General features: G+C 38.4%; 1 protein-coding gene across 1 annotated transcript; it reads right to left on the bottom strand.

Moving 5' to 3' along the window:
- Positions 1-11,787: 11,787 nt before the first annotated feature.
- LOC149812352 (B-cell receptor-associated 31-like protein) lies at positions 11,788-18,864 on the bottom strand. The gene is made up of 5 exons (XM_089993177.1): positions 18,652-18,864; positions 18,374-18,456; positions 12,585-12,640; positions 12,428-12,515; positions 11,788-12,092 (listed from the first exon to the last, which is right to left on the bottom strand). The coding sequence occupies exons 1-4, from the start codon at positions 18,821-18,823 to the stop codon at positions 12,437-12,439; spliced, it is 390 nt and encodes a 129-aa protein (XP_089849303.1). The 5' UTR covers positions 18,824-18,864; the 3' UTR covers positions 11,788-12,092; positions 12,428-12,436.
- Between the last annotated feature and the right edge of the window lie 983 nt (positions 18,865-19,847).

Here is a 19,847-nt window from a genome sequence, read left to right as displayed (position 1 = left end):
GTTTCGACTTTCGAGGGGAGAATTTGTTCCTCGCCTCCCTTTTATACACCGTGAGTAGAAAAAGATCGGGTAAAGAATTACCAAATTACCCAATAGTTTGAAAATAATACCAGTCAAACCTTTTCTTTGAATGAGTTTCGGCTTCGTAAATGACTAAAATACCCTTGCTCATCCGTCTGGGTAATTGGACTATTTAAGGTGGTTAATCAAAAATTAAAACCTAACTCAAACTTAGTTTGACCATGGGTTGCCAAAAGCTTTTTCGGACTTTAAACAGTCAAATTCATGAACCAAGCAATCAGTGAACGAACCAAGCAAGGTGCACCGGGCTTGACTCTGCAAATGTCTCTTTGCCGTTGAGGTTATCCAATCATCCCATACTAGAGCTTGAGCTTGATACTAAGCTCACAAACTAATATTACAGTGAACTTAAGCTTTGTCTAAACTTTTTTTTTTTAAAGGCAAGCTGGGGTTAGGCGGACCCTACCAGAACAACAGCCACCCCATGTGGCCAAGAGATTCGATCTTGCGCCTTCAGCTTGACGCAATACCCGGCTCGCTTACTACATGTGATACCACCTCGGTGGTAGCTTTGTCTTACCTTAACTTGAGGCTAGCTACATTTTATTTAGCAAACCAACACTTTTTTTTTTCATAAGAGAACTGGAGAATTAGGGCCATCTCCCTTTTTACAAACAGTCTTTAGCTAACCCAACTAGGCTAGAGGCCTGTTCAAACTGAGTACTGAGATGGATTTCATCTTACATTCAATTCTAGCCTTCAATCAATGGTTAGGATTAGTCCCACATTTTCACCTGGATTTAGACTAATCCTAGATGTTCAAATGCTCCGGCTGGACAGCTATGATCCATCCCATATCAAAGGACTAGATCCTTTTCGGTTGAAACTATCAGCCAGTTATTCATCCACTTATATTATATACCAGTTCAGTTCGAACTTATAACATTCCATCACATGGTGACTTCCCCCAACAGATCCTACCAGATGGTCGGAGCCCAGTTGGTTACCAAGACTTGACCATATAAAAAAACTTTGAGGGAATATGTAATTTTGTTGAGGGTGAATATGTAATTTTGAGGGAATGAGATGGATCGTCAGAGTCAAACGAAAACCGAAAGGGGCATTTTGATTATGAGTAAATGGCCGTGTTAGTATTGGGTCGTTTTGCTTGAACATTGACCGTTGAAAGTTTGAACTTGCCGGTTTCATTGAAATATGTGTAACGTTTAAGTAGAAACTCAGACTAATACATGGTTTGACTTTGACTCGGTAAAGTGCACCAGTCCCTTGATTGGGACTTGGCTGTGCTCTGAATGGGTCAAGTCTCCAACTTAGACCAGGATTATTTTTTAGAATCTGAACTTACAGATGTGATCTGCATAGTTTGTTTAGTATGGATAGGCTTTTGAATCATCCGATTATGACATATGAGTATGTTTTTATAAGGATTCAAAAATCAATGGCTCAAAATTTTTATAAATTTTAAACCTCATAAAATCCTTTTTTTTTTCTTCAAAAAACGCAATACAACAGTTGGTCCCTAGCAAATTGACCACGCTGAACACATCTGTGGGGTCTGATTTATCAAACATGGCTTGAAATATTGAAAATCAATCTTGTCCACACAGCATGAACATTTTTGAGGAACCTATTTCTCCTTGCTTGTAACTCTATCTCACAATTCCTACTCATTTTCATGTCATATCTTACTCATTTCTTTTTATGAAGAATGGAGAAACCAACCCTGAAGTAAGAGACCTGGCCGCGCTAAGGTCGCTTCTCCGGCACCATAAAACAGTAGTGCACCCCTTGCTCCATGTTGCAGAGGCTGATACTCATGGGTAGGGATGCACAACAAACCAAGCTAGCAGAAACTTGTCTTGTTTAAGCTCGACTTGAGCTCAAGCTCAAGCTCATCCATGAACATAAATTAGCCGAGCTTGAACACAAGTCCAGGCTCAGTGCAGATAAACGAGTCGAGCTTGATCAAGTCAATGAACTCGGTTAAGCTCGATTAAGCTCACATAAAGGTAATATACAATATGTCTGCATGCTAGTGCCAAAAAGTCATCGTTTCATTAATGAGTAGGGCATTAGTCTCTTCCTCAAAAGGTCATGAGTTTGAGTTTGGCGCTTTATATATTTTCTCTGTACAATAATCTAAGGGGATTTTAATATGTATTTGTTTTTCTAGGTCATACCGAGGTGGTATCCCATATGGTAAACAGGGTCTTGCGTCAAGTAGGAGGCCCAGGTTTGAATCCCTCAGTCACATGGGGGCAGCTATCGCTTAAACCCAACTTGCCTTAAAAAAAAAACAAATAATAAACACAATATACAATATGGTGTAAGGATGGTTATTTGTGTGCTGTTTGGAGAGATTGGGGATCGAAACCCACTTTTCAAAACCCTTTACCGGTAAAAACTTTTTTAAACTATCGAGGTCCTCGGCTCAAGCTCAAAACCAAGCCGAGTCTGGACAATATTGTTCAATTATACATGGGTATTTTGAAGCCAGCCGAGTTCGAACAGCCCAGTCTCGACTCGTGTGCATGCTTACTCATGGGATTTGAACCCAAACCATCCATCTAGCGGCGGCCTAGGCCCCATCCCACTTGTAATGTCCGAAAATTTTGGTAAATACTTAATTGAAACATTAAGGAATTTTGAAGCCTATTTTTATGAATTTTGAGTATGTGGTTGCGTTCATATCAAAATTTTGATGAAATGGTTTTTATTTCATCAAAAACAAAGTTGAAATGCATTTGGAGCGCACCCGACAAGTTTCGGGATGTCAAGAGTAAGCCCTTACTAAGCAAGGGTCGACCCTTGCTTGCTTGCCACATAGGAAATGGCTTGTGAGTCAACCCCTGCTAAGCAAGAGTCAACTTACCATTGCAAACAGAGAACATTCAGGCCCGAGGGTCTACCCTGGCTTTTACGGCACGACCCATACAAGCCGAGATTGAATCTAAACGTCGAATCCAACCCCGACCAGACTTTGTTGGGGTCAATATGTATTGGATCTGGATTTGTTCCATATCCATTATCCTCCCCCAAGAGGCGCACCTTGTTTTGCTCCCACCATTTTGGAAGAATGCACAAGTGTTAAATTTGATTCAACACTTGTGTGTGAAAGAGCCTCACATGAGTTGGCTTGGTGTTGCCATTTTGCAACACCAGCCACTCCTTATTCCCCTATTTAAAGGAGGGAACCTCTCTCGTTTTCTCCACTTTCACTCACATGAAGCCACTCCACTCCCTCTCCATAGGTAGGTTTTTTACCAAATGCTCATAATTTTGATGTTAAAATGTATTTTTATTAAGTATTTTTTGATTTGTTGATGCTGCCCTAAGAAAAACATGGATTCATAGCCTTGAGGGTCGACCCTTAGCTTGCAGGGTTGACCCTTGAGAATAAAATACAGTTTTGTATCTTAAGAGTCGACCCTCAAATTTTGCACCTCTCTATTTTGTGCCAAAAGAGTTGACTCTCTGTTTCAAGAGTCGACTCTCTTTTTCAAGAGTCTACCCTCGAGCCTTGCACCATTTTGTTTTGTTGCCTCGAGAGTCGATTCTTAGTTTGAAGAGTCGATCCTCAAGTTTTATACTTCTCACTTCTGCACTTTGAGAGTCAATCTTAGCTTGAAGAGTCGACCCCTGAGTTTTGTTTGACCAATGAAGGTCAACCCTTCTTTAATAAGGGTCGACTCTTGCAGAAGGTCATCTACCACCATTGTTGCGGTAACCCGCGAGGGTTGACCCTTTTTCGGTATGGGTCAACTCTTGTTGGGTGTTTTTTTCATTGACCCATTAAAAAGATGGATAGAATCTTGCTAGGCAAGAGTCGACTCTTGGGTGCTGCGATATTTTTTTTAACTCGATTTTTAAGGACTTCTCTACATGCATTCTTCACAAGTAAAATAATATTTTTGCATGCATCACTTTACAAACAAACCCATTGCTTTACAAATCAAATGAAATGTCACTTTACCAATAAAATCATCTTGATTTCACATGCATTGCTTTATTAGTAAGACTTGCTTCACATACATCGCTTTACAATAACCTTCACTATGTATGCATCATTTTAGAATGGTCATGCATCACTTTACGAATAAAAGAATATTCAATCTACATGCATCACTTTATAAATAAAATAACGCGTTGCTTTACAAATAAATCGCATGCGTCATGACAAAACACATATTAAATTTGTATGCACCACTTTACAAGGAAAAGCATTCGCATACACCACCTTAGGGGTAAAACAATACCCTGCTATTTCGAGCATGCATATCATCAATCGTTGTAGCTCAATAAAAGAGCTAGGGTTTGTGAAACCCTGCAGGCAATGAAATTGTCATACCAAAGATGAAACAAATCATTTGCAGCCTGAAAGAGGCCAAGGTTCAAATAACCTTTCTGGTGCCATCAATCGTGATAATTTAAACTTTCACCGTGCAAAAAAAATAGACTATATGAAAAAGTAAGACAAGCCTACACACATCCAAAGAAAAGAAATTGGGACTCACCTTACAGGCAGAGTGCTCATATATACAGAGCCCTTTCTGAATTGGGTTAGGTACATGGGACTATGATATGACTCTAAACGGGAACTTGGGTTACTGAACCTTGTTTTGGCTTACAAAGGCACATAAAATAATGATCTTTGTAGTAAAGATAACCCTTATGACCCATTATAATCTACCTTCGAGAAGGTAGATAGTACAACCTCAAGTGATTCTGATCTATTTTTTAGAGCAAAGCATCCTAGTGACCTCCACTCATTCGTAGGTTTTGAAGTCAGGAGCTATCCATGTGTCCTAGGTAATAAATCCCCAACTATTGTAGTTAATCCATAATGCATCATATTTTCTATTTTGTCTTAGCGGTGATTTGTTTCGGTCACAAACCGCTCGCCTTGGATTTGTTATAGTCAAGCACTCGAGTTTCAAATATCTAAAAATAATGTATCACCAAAATACTTCGATTGTTTGTAATTGTCTTTCTCCATGTTGCAATAAAGACCTTCTAAATCACAGTTTGAAATGAAAATATCCCTAATAATGTCAAGAGTTCTCTTTTGTATTTTGTCATACTTTTTTGTCAAAATGCTCTAGTCCTAGCAATGAACTGCGATTTCTGAGTTATATTTTGGTACTTGAATATATTTAATATTTTGAATTACTTGAAATTGGTATAGACTTACCAAACTATCAGAAGTTTGATCCTTTAATGAGGTTTTATTCAGATTAAGGACAATGAATATTGTAGGGCAGGTGCGTCGCCAAAAACTAACACTCTTCAAAGGATCCAGGGCCCAGCTTAGAATTTTATTCATACATGTTCTATGTTTTGAACATTCTGTATATTTTGCCAAAAATGATGTAAATAACATTTTTGTTTTACTCGTATAAATGCTTAGTGTTGATTCACCCCTATGACTCGCCCGAAATTATGGAAACCCAAACACCATATTAAAATTATTTTTCGATGTCAATATTTAAAAAGAAAATATTTCAAAATTTTAGGTAAACTTTTGGGTTATAAATTTTATGGCGTCACACCACTACTCCAAACCCCTTTGGTGTCATATCTTATTCATGTTTACTTTCACACTTCCTACTGCTTCATGCGTGTTTCTTGTTTTGATTTTCATTCCTTTGACCTATTGCTTCAAAAATGTGTCTCGCTTCCTACTTTATTCTATTTTTTAGCATGTTTTCCCATTTTTGCTTCTTGTTTCTGATTGACGATTTTCCTTCATTATAAAAAAAATCTTTTAACAAGAGAGTCTAAATGGAACAACATATAATATTGTAAAAAAACATAACCAAACCTAAAATTTTTACATTATAGTGGTTTTCTTAGGTAAGTCAAACTTGATATACTAAGTAATTTTTTTGGATTCGTTAGAAATTAAGAAGCAAATCTTTTAAATAAGACAAATGTTTAGTTGTCTTAAGGTGTATATTTAACAAAAAATGATTGTATTATCCTTGCAAAATGATGCACTTCTGAAAAAGCCTCACAATTTGTTGAAATTTACATGTCCAAAATTTTGATTCTCAACTTTTTTAGGACATTTTTGCCCCTTCACAAATATAACACGTGGTCGCATTTGTGAATGTCTCCAACATATGCGAACCTCCTTTAAAAAAAGGTTCAGGGAAAAAAATATTCACAAATACAGTACAACCTTCACAAGTCATGGTTGTGAATGTTTCCAAAATGTGTGAACCTTTTTTTACTAAATATTCTTAAGTTTGTGAATGTCTTGACCTTCGCATGTGAATGTTATCACACATTTGTGAGTGTCCTTCTGCATGTGCCCATTATGCAAATTTTTTTATAGGCAAGTTGGGGTTAGGCAGACCCCTACCATATATCTTTTAAGTCCCATGTGGCAGAGAGATTCAAACCTAGGCCTTAAGCTTGGCACAAGACCCCGCTTACCACATGGAATACCACATCGATGGTACCCATTATGTGATTTTAGTAAAAGGAGGTTTGCATATTTTGAGGACACAGCTCATGATTGTGAATGTTTCCAAAATGTGTGAACCTCTTTTTACTAAATACTCTCATATTTGTGAATGGCATGACCTTTGCATGTGAATGTCAAATGTCATGTGCCCCTTATATGATTTTAGTAAAATGAGGTATGCATATTTTGGGGACATTCACAACAATGAGTTATTAATGTCCCCAAAACATGTGAACCTCTTTTAACTAAATACTCTCACATTTGTGAATATTCTTACCATAGTTTCAAACTTCACCAGGTTGACCCAGTGACTCTGTTGACTCAGCCTGGATCGCCCAATCATTAAATATATTATAAAAATATCATATAATACATATTATATATAATATATTGGTAAAATACTATAAAATATAAAATATAAAGTTAACATGACATGGCCGAGTCACAAGCCACTCAAGGATGAACCGAGTGAAAGTCACTGGGTTTTAAAATCATGGTTCTCACACATTTGTGAATGTCTTCCTTCATGTGCCCCTTTATGTGATTTTAGTAAAAGGAGATTCACACATTTTGGGGACATTCAAAACCATGAGTTGCAAAGGTCATACTGTGTTTGCAAATGTTCGCCTGCCTGTATCATTTTTTTAAGGAGGTTTGCACATTTTGGGGACAATCGCAACCTTGAGTTGCGAATGTTGTACTGTATTTGCAAATGTCCTCCTACCTATGCCATTTTTTTAAGGAGGTTCGCACATTTGTGGGACATTCACAAGTATGAGTTGTGAACGTCATGCTATATTTGTGGAGGGGCAAAAATGTCTTAAAAAGTTGAGAATCAAAATTTTAGACATGAACTAGATCTTTCCAAATTATGAGGCTTTTCTGAAAATGAGTTATTTTACAATGATCATTTTTTATATATTTAATGGTATCATATGATTTCTGAAGTATTGAAATTAGCATTGTTGGCTTTCTTAAAAGAAAAGATTTTATGTTGCCGGCACAACCAGTGTAGGTATGGTAGGCTGAGCCATCACGACCAGGTCTTTGTGTAGAGAGAGAGAGAGAGAGAGTATTGTTGGAGGCAGAGCTGATAGAGAGTACGTTAAAGCTTGGCTCATTTTTTTTTGGTGAGCCGCCCAAGTTCAAGCTGGCTCGTTTACAAAAAAAAATGCATTTTCCAAAGCTGAAAAATAGTGAAATTGAGCTCTTAACCTACTCAACCAAGCATGAACTTGGCTCATGTACAAAATAAATACATTCTTTCAAGGCTGTAAGCATAGGAATTGAACGCTAATCATGTTGCTTGCAAGCCAAACACTTCAATCACCTTATACTTGTTACTGGTTAACTAGCCTATACCAACTGAGCTGAGCCGAACACTTGTTGTTCATGTTTGACTTGCCGAGCTTATTCCATAAGTTTGAATGAGCACTTTGTGAGCCAAGTCGTGAGGAACTTGTCTCGTTTCCCAGCTCGTCAAAAGCCAGCCCGATCAAGACTTAGACAACCTTCTGGCTAACCAAGAAAAAGAGAGGGAGAAAGACAAAGAGAGCTCATAATCGATTCAAGTGTGATGCAGACATAGGACGGACTTACGTCGCAGCGCTACACCAACTACTTACTTCCGTGTCGTGCCCCCTTTATATACTAAAAAAACAGCATATTTAGTGTCATTCTAGCGTGCCCATGTGACGCTGCTGTGTAACCTAACCAAGACTTGTCCTTGCCTAGCAAGTCTACCAGCAAGGTTAACCTAACCCTGACTTGTCTAGCCTTTCCGTTCAATCCCAAAGTTGGGGATACGAGTCCGACTATGCACACGGCCATCATCATCTCTTCTTACCACGACCACCAGCCATGTCACATGGATACGGCTGTAGATACAGGGAAACAACTTTTTATGAAGTTTTCAATATGACTAGTGTATAAAAGGACACGGCACATGGGTTAAAATGGAGTGTCCCTGTGACATAAGCCACCAGTCAAGGACAGATGTTGGGCGTTGTAATTGCAAGCATATACATATGCAACACTCTGACTGTGCCTTTTTGGATGACAAGTGTCAAACTTGAGTTTACAATAATTTTGTATTTTGAATTTTCTGTGTGATTAAGGCTATGATTGGGAGTGTTGAATCGGAAGTTGTGTTGTGGCTTTTGCATTGCTCTCATACTGAATTTTTATGTTAATGAGTATGTTTCTTAAGAGTCCGGATCGGGTGCAATCACATGGCACAAAATTTGTGCATTAAGCACCTGATTGCCCTCTATCAGGCCTTGGGCCCCACAACTGACCGGCCCTGTCCTTAAGATAGAGCCTTAGAGGGTGATCATGTGCTTAATGCACAAATATTTGTGCAATCATACTGTACTTGATCTTTTCAAGTTTCTTAGTCATGTGTCAGTGTGCTGTATATAAGTGCATGTGAAATTTTGTAGACAATACATGTATCTCTATGCATCATAGTCACAAATACATTTTTCGCGTTTTTTCTTGCAAGGGAAAAATCCCAAAAATCCCCTAATAAAATGAAAGTTTTTGTTTTTCTTGAGATAATCTTAGTATAATTATAGTTGAAAATATAAGAAAACACTTGGACAAAGTATTAAAAATAGTCATCATAATATCACAATGTATTGAAAAGAAGTGAGATTTTGAAAATATGTTCATACTTTTGGAATTTTCATGGCCTTTGAAAATCTCAGAAAATGCACAAGGTTCCTAAAGATGTCTTGATAGTATGCCATCTACAAGAAACCATCATCATTATCAAGCCTTATTCCATCCACTTGAGCAATCACCACAAGGGGAATGACATTCAATGTGCCTATTAAAGATGATAACCGGTTGGGTATAGGTTAGAACAGGCTTGACCCCACACTATCCATTTTTGTAGAAACGGATTCACTTCTGATTCTAGATCCAATGCAGATTCCATAGTAAAGTTCCTGATTAGGGTCCATGGTATAGGATCTTCGGAAATGGATTAACACCGATAGTTTTTTTATGAGAGAAAGGTAAAACGGGTTGCTGGTACCCAATTCCAAGCTAGGACTGATTTTATTTGCTTAACCAATTCCAACCCAGATCCAAAAAAATGCCAACCATACTCATCCCAGATTCAGATGGATGCCAATTGTCAGAATCTCTTTCGTTGTTATTTTCCAAAACTACCTCGACCTTGATCAATTGGGAGACAGGCAAGGTTGGTTTGATTGTGCAATTCTATGGTTACCCTACCACTTAGGGATTTAAACGGCTCAGATCCAGATCAGCTAAAAACATGGGGATTCAAAATGGAATCAGACCCAGAACAGCTAAAAATTGCAAAACCCCATCCTCGATCCAACCCATTTGCATCCCTACTATCACTACCACCCAAGTACACATGCATTGCCACCATCGTTAAACAATTTACCAGACCACTCTCAGGTATAAGCAGAGAAACATAAACTTTAAAATTATTGGCGCCTGCGCAAAAGGAAAGATGAAAAACACCTGAAGCGGTCATGTTCGTCTGATAATGGCCGATTAGTGAACCTAATGTGTATCGTCTTTGAGATGCTCGACTCCTCAGCCGGTCCCAGCCCTTGATGAGCGCAGGTCCTCCAGCAACGGTGAGCAGGATCCAATCCCAGAACAGTTGATTGTTTAGTTGTTTCTACATCATGTGGGGTCTCTCATCAATACCTATTTTATAATGCAAATCTTTATCAGGTAACAATTACGTAATTGTTTTTTTCTGAAATCGTGAGGCTTATCCGATAGGGACACCTTTATGGGAGTCCTTAATGTGGGTAACACCCACATTACGTGGGTGACTCCAACATTCTCTCACTTGTCTCAGCGATAAACCATTGATCGAATACCTTATAAGAATTGCTTTATAAATAAAGTGGCCTTTAAAAACTATTCTAAAGATCCTTAATTGAATCTCTAATCCTTATGAGATTAATAAAACAACTATAATAAGAATCAAAATTGTATGTGATCATTTAATTCTTATACATATGTCAAAAAGAGTTTAACAAACTCATCCTCAATACATATTTGAAATACAATCCCGGTGCTAGCCCTTTAGTAAGAGGATCAACAATCATCTCTTTGGTACCAATATTAACAATATGCACTAGATGATTCTTTGTCTTTTCTTTAACAACAAAGTATTTTAGTTTAATATGCTTACATGATATAGTACTCTTATTGTTATTTGAAAAAGATACCGCAGTGGAAGCATGGTAGGCCCATAACCCAATGTTGGTGCCTACGCAAAAAAAGAGACGAAAAATACTTGAAGTGGTCATGTTCGTCTGATAATGGCCTATTAGTGAACCCAATGTGTATCATCTCTAAGATGCTCAACTCATCAACCGATCACAACCCTTGATGAGAACAAGCCCTCTAGCGATGGTGAGCAAGATCCAATCCCAAAGCAGTCAATACAATTGATTGTTTAGCTGTTTTTTGCACCGTGTAGGGTCTCTCATCAATACCCCTTTTATAATGCAAATCCTTATTGGCTAATAGTTACCTAATTGTTTCCTTTCAAAATCGTGAGACTTATCCAATAAGGATACCTTTATGAGAGTTCTTAATGTGAGTAACACCCACATTAAGCGGGTGACTCCAACATAAACTTCTTTAGTGTATGTGCTAATAATTCTTGATCAATAAGAATTCAGCCTCATCCATAATCATGTCAAACCAAAAACCTGAACTGTGGGACGAGCATGGTTCAAAACCCAAGCTAAACTCTCTTAGGCAGGGGAGACCTAAAAATTTTATCAACCAAAGGCCTGACAATTTGCGGTCAGTGATTTTGGAAACCAAAAGAAAATCACTTTGACCGTGCATTTCAATCACGGGATAAGTCCTTGGGGTACATTTGTCCAGGACATGCACGCATCCCTGGAAATGCACCGCACTGGAACAATCCCGCATGGGGTCACAGTGTCCCCGCCGTGCAGGATTGTTCCAAGTATCAAACACCCTTTTAATATCTCAGCCAAGCCAGGCCAGGTCAGATCCCCATCATTGGTACATCAGCAATCGGATAGTCGAATTTTGAACCTCCTTGTCCTAATCGTGGATCCACCTTCGATCAAGTAAAAAATAAAACAATGCTGATTCTTCCCAAAGGAAAAATCAGACAGCTGTAGAAGCGTGTGTACAAAGCTCATAATGAGGGATGTGATCTTGCACATGAAGATGTATGTGTGTGTGCACGCAGGCAGGCGTAAACATGCAAGAATTACCAAAAACAAAATTGTTCATTTCATAAACAAAAAAACTTTAAATATCAAAATACTAAGATCTGATTCACAATGAGTTCAACATACAGCAAAAAAATGCCTTCACGATTCAAAGCACGTCACAACAATTCTTCTCTGTTTCTTTCACCCATTGTCTTTCAGTTCAATTAAAAGTCATTGTACAGGCTAGAATATCTGTTTGCTAAGCAGTACAAAAACCTGTAAACAAAGTAAAAAGGAGAAATCTCAAAAGTCCATACAACAAGCTCACTGTACCACGTCAATCCTGCTGAAAGCCAACGATCACGATACTATTTCCCAGCTTCCTATCCACAAAACAGTTTCAAATTCTAGATCAAATTAGATTCAAATAAGCACTTGGAACAACTATCAGATTGAAAGTTTAACCTGAAAGCACAGCAGAGGAAACAAAGTAACCAGTTTGAATATCATACAGATGTAACAATAGATTTATAAAACTTATTAAATTTTCAACTATAATTATTTTGTCATTCTACAAGTTCATGCATGCTTGTCATTAATATATAACCATTTTATAGCATCGACACACGAGGCAACCGTTGCCACCATATTCTCCAATCAAAGACAAGTTCATAGCAACGAGTTGGTTACCTAAAGTTTTTGACAAGATAGAATATACCTGGATGAACTACGACTCCTTGAGCCTCTTCTCCACTTCTTCAATTTTTTGTATCTCCTTTTGGTATTTACAGACAGAATAGATGCACCTGTAGGAACAACCACTCAGGTCATACTTATTGACATCATGCATCAATTGAGACTCATTTTCCACCTACCAGTAAAGAAAGCATGCAGCTACACAGAGAATAACGTTTCTTTGAGCTTTGAATATCTGCATGACAAGAACGATATATTCAATTTTTAGACAATACAAATGTACAATTATGGCAATGCTAAAGCAGTTTACTTTCTCGCACCAATAGATGAAAACCATTTAAACAAATGGGTGAACCGCCGGCCATATTCTCTTGAAAGATGAGTTCGTAGCCACACAAAACATGATAAAATTTTTCCAACATGAACATTGCAGATATCAACATCAACTGAAGCTTTTGGTAAAACTCCAACCAAGAATTTTTCTCTTTGAAACAGATAAAACTGAGCAGCATGGAGCAGGAGGATAGGAAGTCCAATTAGTATTCGGCTATGAAGACAAGTTTCTCCAAGGAGCAGAGATTTTAAACAGTAGAAATGAAACATGGAACTTCATTTTCCTCACTCACAGGGTGGTCACTAGCAAAATACAAAAAGTCATGTGACCTAAAATTAGAGTGATACAGTTTATTGAATCAGAGATGCCGTCTCCAGGATTATTCAGTACGTCAATAAAGCAGGAACACCTAGACCCACCTTTGATGAGAAGAATATGAAGATTCTTTAAAGCAAGTGAGCTCAAACACCTATATAAGAATAAGGTAAAGTTTTGTCAGATCTCCAAATAAGAGTTCCTATTAACTAGGCTTAGTGGAGTTTCAAGTTGTCAAGCAAACAACTGTAAGAATAACACTCAATAGAAAAAACTGCAAAATTGCATGCTGATCAGAAGTGATTCAGCAACTTTGAGTAGGCCATGACACTTCCTTTCAACAATATCATTATGTTCCAACTTCCAACAATGACGATGCTTTTGTTAAGCAGTTACTTGGTTATGCATGTTGAAGCCATTTATCAACTTATGCCCCTCAATTGATAGATCCAAGGGACTTCAAAATGATATTGGCTTTTAATCAACATGTAGAGGGCTTGGGACACCTTTGTGACTTTGCTTTTGCATTTCTAAGATGATTCCAAGTGCAATCCAAACATTTATTAATAAAGCTTGCAAAATTGTTTAGGGGTGTCCAGATCTTCGGTACTAATGAAACAGGAGATCTCTATTTGCTTCAGCTACTAAGGCTATACATGTAGTAGACATGATCTGGTCAGAAGGTAATATATACAACAATGTACAGCACTCCCTAATCACCTTCTTTGAAGCATACTGATTGTACGTGAGTTTTAACTCAAGGAACTGAGCATCTAAAAGATTAATGGTAACTTCTCATATGAGTTCCAGTTACATGACATTTGGAACCATCATGAACAGAAATTTGACTACTACCAGTTGGATGCATGTGCTCTGAGATCCTTGGATGTACTATCCAAGTACTAGGTGCCAGGTATAAAGCAAAGAAAAAGGAAAAGTACACCCACAAGTATCTCTGTAAAGTCTGGACGTATGGTGCTCCCATTTGATGAAAGAGCATCTTGAAATGATCTTTCGGAACTAATGTTGCCTAGATTTATGTAGCAAAATTGCACATTGTAGCTGTTCATTCATTGATTTGATCATTGTGGTTTTGATTGACAATCTGGCCAGCCCCCTATTATGACTTATGCACCTTGTGACAAGGACCACTCATAGAATTTTCGCATATTTGACATCTTGATGAAGGATAAGCTTCAAACTTATGTATTCTATTTCTTTTCAAGTAAATATTTACCAAAGACGGCAGCCCACTTTGTCCAACCAAAAAAAGGAAATCTGGAGCCAATAATTCTTATGGTCAAAGAGCAAAAGGTCCTTTTGGATATTACAGGGTCACACAACTCAAGCCACTCGCTAACCAAGAAAAGTGGAATTAGAGTCCAAGTCCCCTCCAGTTATCTCAAGCAACATCCAAGCGCAATCATGCCATTGGATCGATACTTTTAGGAGTTAAGTCCATCTCCTACCATATCCCAAGGGTGAGCTGAGCAAGGATCTCCCTACACCAACCTGTTTTATGAGCTACAACAACATCCTTAACTCCCTAGTGAAGTTCACTGCAACAGCACTCAGAGATGCATGGAAATACCTATTTCTGATTGGACTCCCTCCATGGCATAAAACAAGAAATCACAATTGACCAAAAGCCTTTTTTCCCATTTCATTTTCAACTGAAATACTGCGATTATGCTCCTGCAGTCATACATATTGCCATTTGAGCTATGATTAAGCTATCCAACTTCGTCATTTTGACTGTAAAACCACTTTGATTTTCCAATGTAAATGAGCAGAATTTTGACTTTGACCTAAAAGTTACTCAGCAGACATCACATAAGAGTAGAATGGGCCTAAGCTTGGTTGCATCTCTAACTCTTTTTGTAAATTATAAGGTTGAATTGTTCAGCCCCTTTAAAAAATTACATTTTTGTGGCAGTATAATGATGTTTCCTTTGCAAAGTTCCTGAATAGCACTTAAAATAGAAACTAAGAGAACCTAAGTCCCTATAATTTTGTTGAGAAACTACAAACTTTTTCTTCTCTCAACAAAAAGGGGATTCAAAATTCCAGATTTATATTTACTTCAATGCTAACTGCTACCTCGTCTTTGATGATAACCAGTAGAAGGTCATACTCTTCATGCCTGCACATGCAAGCAAGGTCTTGAACTTCACTGAAACATGTAGTGCCTTCTCTGCTTCCAATGTGTTCTATCCACTTCCAGTATCATAAATCTACTGAATCCTGGTAGCTGATACCATAATATAGGTGAATTTGTATTTTTTTCATGCACCTTAGCCATTAAGGAAAGACATGCTTTTCTACATGACTTAGCCATGTAAAGCAAGTTCTGCTTTTCTATATCATTTGTCATGAAATTGCACCTAAACTAATTACTGTTGACTAACCATTTTACAACAACAACAACAACTACGCCTTCATCCCAAAATAATTGGGGTCGGCGATATGAACCAAAAAAGAAAATCATTATGGGTTTTCCACATGAATCCTTCTCCTCCAATCATTTCTATCCAATGCCATGTCCTCGGTGAGGTTCAAAGCATTCATATCCTTTCCTATCACCTCCATCCATGTCTTCCTAGGCCTACCTCGACCTCTTTTAACTAATATATTTTCCCATTTCTCTATCCTTCTAACTGGAGCATCATTAGGCCTTCGCCGAATATGTCCAAACCACCGTAAACGATTCTCTCTCATCTTATTTTCAATGGGTGCGACGCCTACCTTCTTACGTATCTCCTCGTTCCGAATCTTATCTTTTATTGTATTTCCACACATCCATCTCAGCATACGCATCTCAGCTACACTCATTTTTTTAATATGATGTCTCTTGACAGCCCAACATTCCGTACCATATAGTAAAGCAGGCCTAATAGTCGTCTTATAAAACTTTTCCTTCAACTGCAATGGCATTCTACGATCGCACAACACTCCAGTTGCACTTTTCCATTTCATCCACCCAACCTTTATCCTATGATTTACATCTCCATCAATTTCTCCATACTTTTGAATGATAGATCCCAAATATTTGAAACAATCATCCACCGGTATTTCTTGCTCACCAAGCTTCACTACAGTCCCATCACTACGTTGCTTACTAAACCGACATTCCATGTATTCTGTCTTACTCTTACTCAACTTAAAACCTCTTGCTTCCAATGTCTGTCTCCATAATTCTAACTTAGCATTAACCCCAGCTCTAGACTCATCAATCAAAACAATATCATAAGCAAACAACATACACCACGGCACATTTTCTTGAATTGATCTCGTAAGTTCATCCATCACTATAGCAAATAGGAAAGGGCTTAAAGCATATCCTTGATGTAACCCAACCGTTATAGGAAAATTGGTTGTCACCCCTCCACAAGTGCGAACATTGGTTACTACTCCTTCATACATATCTTTAATTATTCTAATGTACTTGAGAGAAACACCTTTCTTCATCATTGTCCACCAGAGAACGTCCCTAGGTACTCTATCGTATGCCTTCTCCAAATCAATAAAAACCATATGCAAATCTTTACTCCTCTCTCTATTTCTCTCAATAAGTTGTCTAAGAAGATGTATAGCTTCCATAGTTGATCTTTCAGGCATAAAACCAAATTGATTCTCCGATATCATGACAACCTTCCTCAACCTAGACTCAATCACCCTCTCCCAAAGTTTCATAGTATGACTCATGAGTTTTATACCACGATAGTTTGTGCAATCTTGTATATCACCCTTATTCTTATATAGAGGCACCAAAGTACTCTTCCTCCACTCATTAGACTAACCATTTTATTTCCATTATTTACTAAAGCCTCTCACTGCACCATAATCCCCCAGGGTTGTATGATTATCATGAATAGCCAAACCGGCCACATTTCAGCCAACTCAACTATTGGAGGGATAGTCAGAAAGCATATTGAAAAGATTCAATTACTGTCTTTACAGAACTTACAGGGGTGGCACGAAAGTTAACTATTCAAGCATATTCTTGTGCAAGTTAAGCAGGTTTTGATAACAATTAGCAGTCTGGAGTTAATTCTCATATCTTCAAGGTTGACTCACTGATTTACTGAAACTACAAAGAGTGAGCTCGCCCCTCTAGGTAACACCTATAAGTAGAGCTACGGAATAGTACCAAAGGTGAAAATGAGTTCAATCTTCTCGATTTCTGCAGTGTCCATCACTCCCTCCGGCTCGCTATGTCGATTAATAGATTGGGGCAAAAAGGTCAATGTATCCTTGGAGGTTTGGGAACAACCCAAACCCACTAATTGCCCTGTTAGCCTCGGGAGCATGCACATGAATCCTTGACATTAGTCGGCCTTCCAAGTGGTAGGAATACCACACCATCATGCCTAACGATGTGAAGCTTTGTCAAAAGCAAGACAAGGTTTGTTTCTTTGAAGACATGGATCTAATCTTTCCTTTTGACTGTTCATCTCTAAGCCTATTTGATAGATGAACATCAACCAATAGATTAAGCATGGGCTAACATTTATTTGGGCGTCTACTCAACCATATTGGTCTTCATCTCAAGCCACCAAATCTTATGCATTTTCATACAACCAGAAAGGTGTCATTCACATAGCCAACAATCTTATTCAAAAGAAGCACATCAAACATATTGAAAGTTTTATACAGCTTTATCCAAAACCTACTAGTAGCTACCTTACTTTCCGAGATATACCTGTATGCCAACTTGGTTAATTCCTTCTCCTAACAACCTTGATGACTCGAGTTTTTCCATCATCAGTTTGAAAGAGGATATTGTAGCCATGTGATAAAAGTAACACAGGTAATTTCCATTCTATTTGCCGTGAAATTCAATAAACTTGTTCTTTGCTATTTCCGAGTGTTATATATCATTGATAAATGCAAATATGTCCTGCATTGAACCCCTAACGATGACAGCATTTCATCTCTCAATATTCCCCTTGAAGTGTCTACCCTTCAACATACTAACTCAAGAAATGGCGGATACTTCATCATTTACATTGGTTCAAAGCAAAAAGAAAGCGTTTGTGATCTTACCATAAAGCGGAAACCAATCCAGTTAAACCGTTCTTCCGTCACTAAACAAACTAGCATAGCTCGATTAGTTACCGACGTATAACATTTCTTAAAAATTCAAAGAACATGACGATTCTCAAGCAAATCACAACACCGATAACACAACCAGCACTTGCGAAATCGATTAACATATGCAAATGAAAGAAAACCCAAATGCACACGACAAAAACAAAAACGCTGCAATTCTCCTTGAGTTTTCGACGTCCGAAATTGAGACCAGAAAGAAAATCTCACCGTCCGCTCGTATCGATCCCGCTCGGCGGCGGTGCAAGCCTCGGACGCGCAAGACAAGCGGTGCTCGTTCTTCCAATAGATATCTAAAAACACCATCGACCGTCACAAATATTAGGTTCTTTCGAATCGCGTCAATACAATTAATCTGACGAAAACCAAATGATCGATTGCCTATAACAAACTCAATTCAGTGTCGATCCCGCGAATCTCGTTCGCTGATCCGGAAAATAAAGCAAAGCAAAAGGAAAGAAATATTTGAAGAAGGGGAGGAAAGGAACCCATGAGTTGGAAGAGTGAGAAGGGAACGATGCCCATGGATGGCTGCAGCAACCGCGAGGTGAGGGAGACGATGTGGTTCTTGATGGGCTTGGGAGAAGGCAGCGTCATCACGATGGCCAGCAACGCCTCCACCGCCACCACGTACGAGAGCACCACCCACTGCAGAGCCATCCTCTCTCTCTCTCTCTCTCTCTCTCTCTCTCTCTGGTTTTCCGCCAGTTAACTTTCTTCTTCCCCTCTAGTTTTGTAAAAGTGAGCAATGGACGGTAACGACTTCAGGCTCCCTTTTTCATGAAACTACCAGATTGCCCCGTTGAACGTTCGTTGATGCAGCCACCTCCCCACAGTCAATGTTAGGGCTCTTAATCTTAAAGAGACACTTGATAAACTTTTGATTTTGAAAAACAAGTCCTTAAAGTTCTTGCGCCACGTAGAAGGGTTTAGATGTTTTCTTCCCGAATCCCTTGGTTTTAGTCAGGGATGTCGCCGGGTCAGGTCAGGGTTGACCCAGACCCGCTCATATAACTAATAATTGGGTTCGGGTTTTGTGGATCTCAAAAAAATAAAATCCCAAACCTAAACCCGCATAATTTTCAATATATATATATATATATATTACTCGGGTGAGGTTAGGTACTCAACAAAAATCATGGCCCACATATTGCTCAGATCGTGTTCGAATTGACTGAAATATTATTAGAATCGACACTTTTCATGCTCATATCCAAAAATTCAGGTTGGGTTGGGTACCCAATGCAAACCGGACCCATTGACAGCCCTAGTTTTAGTGGTGACAACTGATATGCCAGGAAAAGGAGGTTATATGGCTGGGAAATGAGCTAAGCAACTCGTGACTTGGGTTCTTCGGCTCTTTTAGATCTCATGAAAGAGCTTGGCAAGCCTAAGACGAATAACCCCTGTTTGGCTAGGCGTATTTAAGCTCATTAACTCATAATAAATATATTTTATATTGACAACTATGTATTTTGGTTCCATTCCATGTTTTGGCTGTGCTAAAAAAATATGTCAAACGTGGCCAATTCGCTACTCAAAGTATCACCATTCTGGCCGCTTGAATTTTTTCTTAAAAGTTTTACCCTTTTTATCCCCAAAAAGGTTTCACGCCTGCTCAAACCACTGGTCTAAGCTATCACCTGAAAAAATCAGGTGCCATATAAGTTGTCGCATGTAAAAA

This window comes from Nuphar pumila, chromosome 17 (genome assembly GCF_984573655.1).
Source record: "Nuphar pumila chromosome 17, dmNupPumi1.hap1.1, whole genome shotgun sequence".
In the NCBI taxonomy this organism is placed as follows: Eukaryota; Viridiplantae; Streptophyta; class Magnoliopsida; order Nymphaeales; family Nymphaeaceae; genus Nuphar; species Nuphar pumila.
The sequence above is the reverse complement of the archived record's forward strand: the minus strand, read 5'-3'. Positions and strand labels throughout refer to the sequence as shown.

Excerpts from the sequence above, each read along its gene's own strand:
- LOC149812352 (XM_089993177.1), bottom strand. The coding sequence starts at position 18,823 with ATGGCTCTGCAGTGGGTGGTGCTCTCGTACGTGGTGGCGGTGGAGGCG. Across the intron at positions 18,457-18,651 it reads CTCACTCTTCCAACTCATGG|ATATCTATTGGAAGAACGAG; the intron begins GTTCCTTTCCTC and ends TGGTGTTTTTAG. Across the intron at positions 12,641-18,373 it reads GGGATCGATACGAGCGGACG|ATATTCAAAGCTCAAAGAAA; the intron begins GTGAGATTTTCT and ends CTTGTCATGCAG.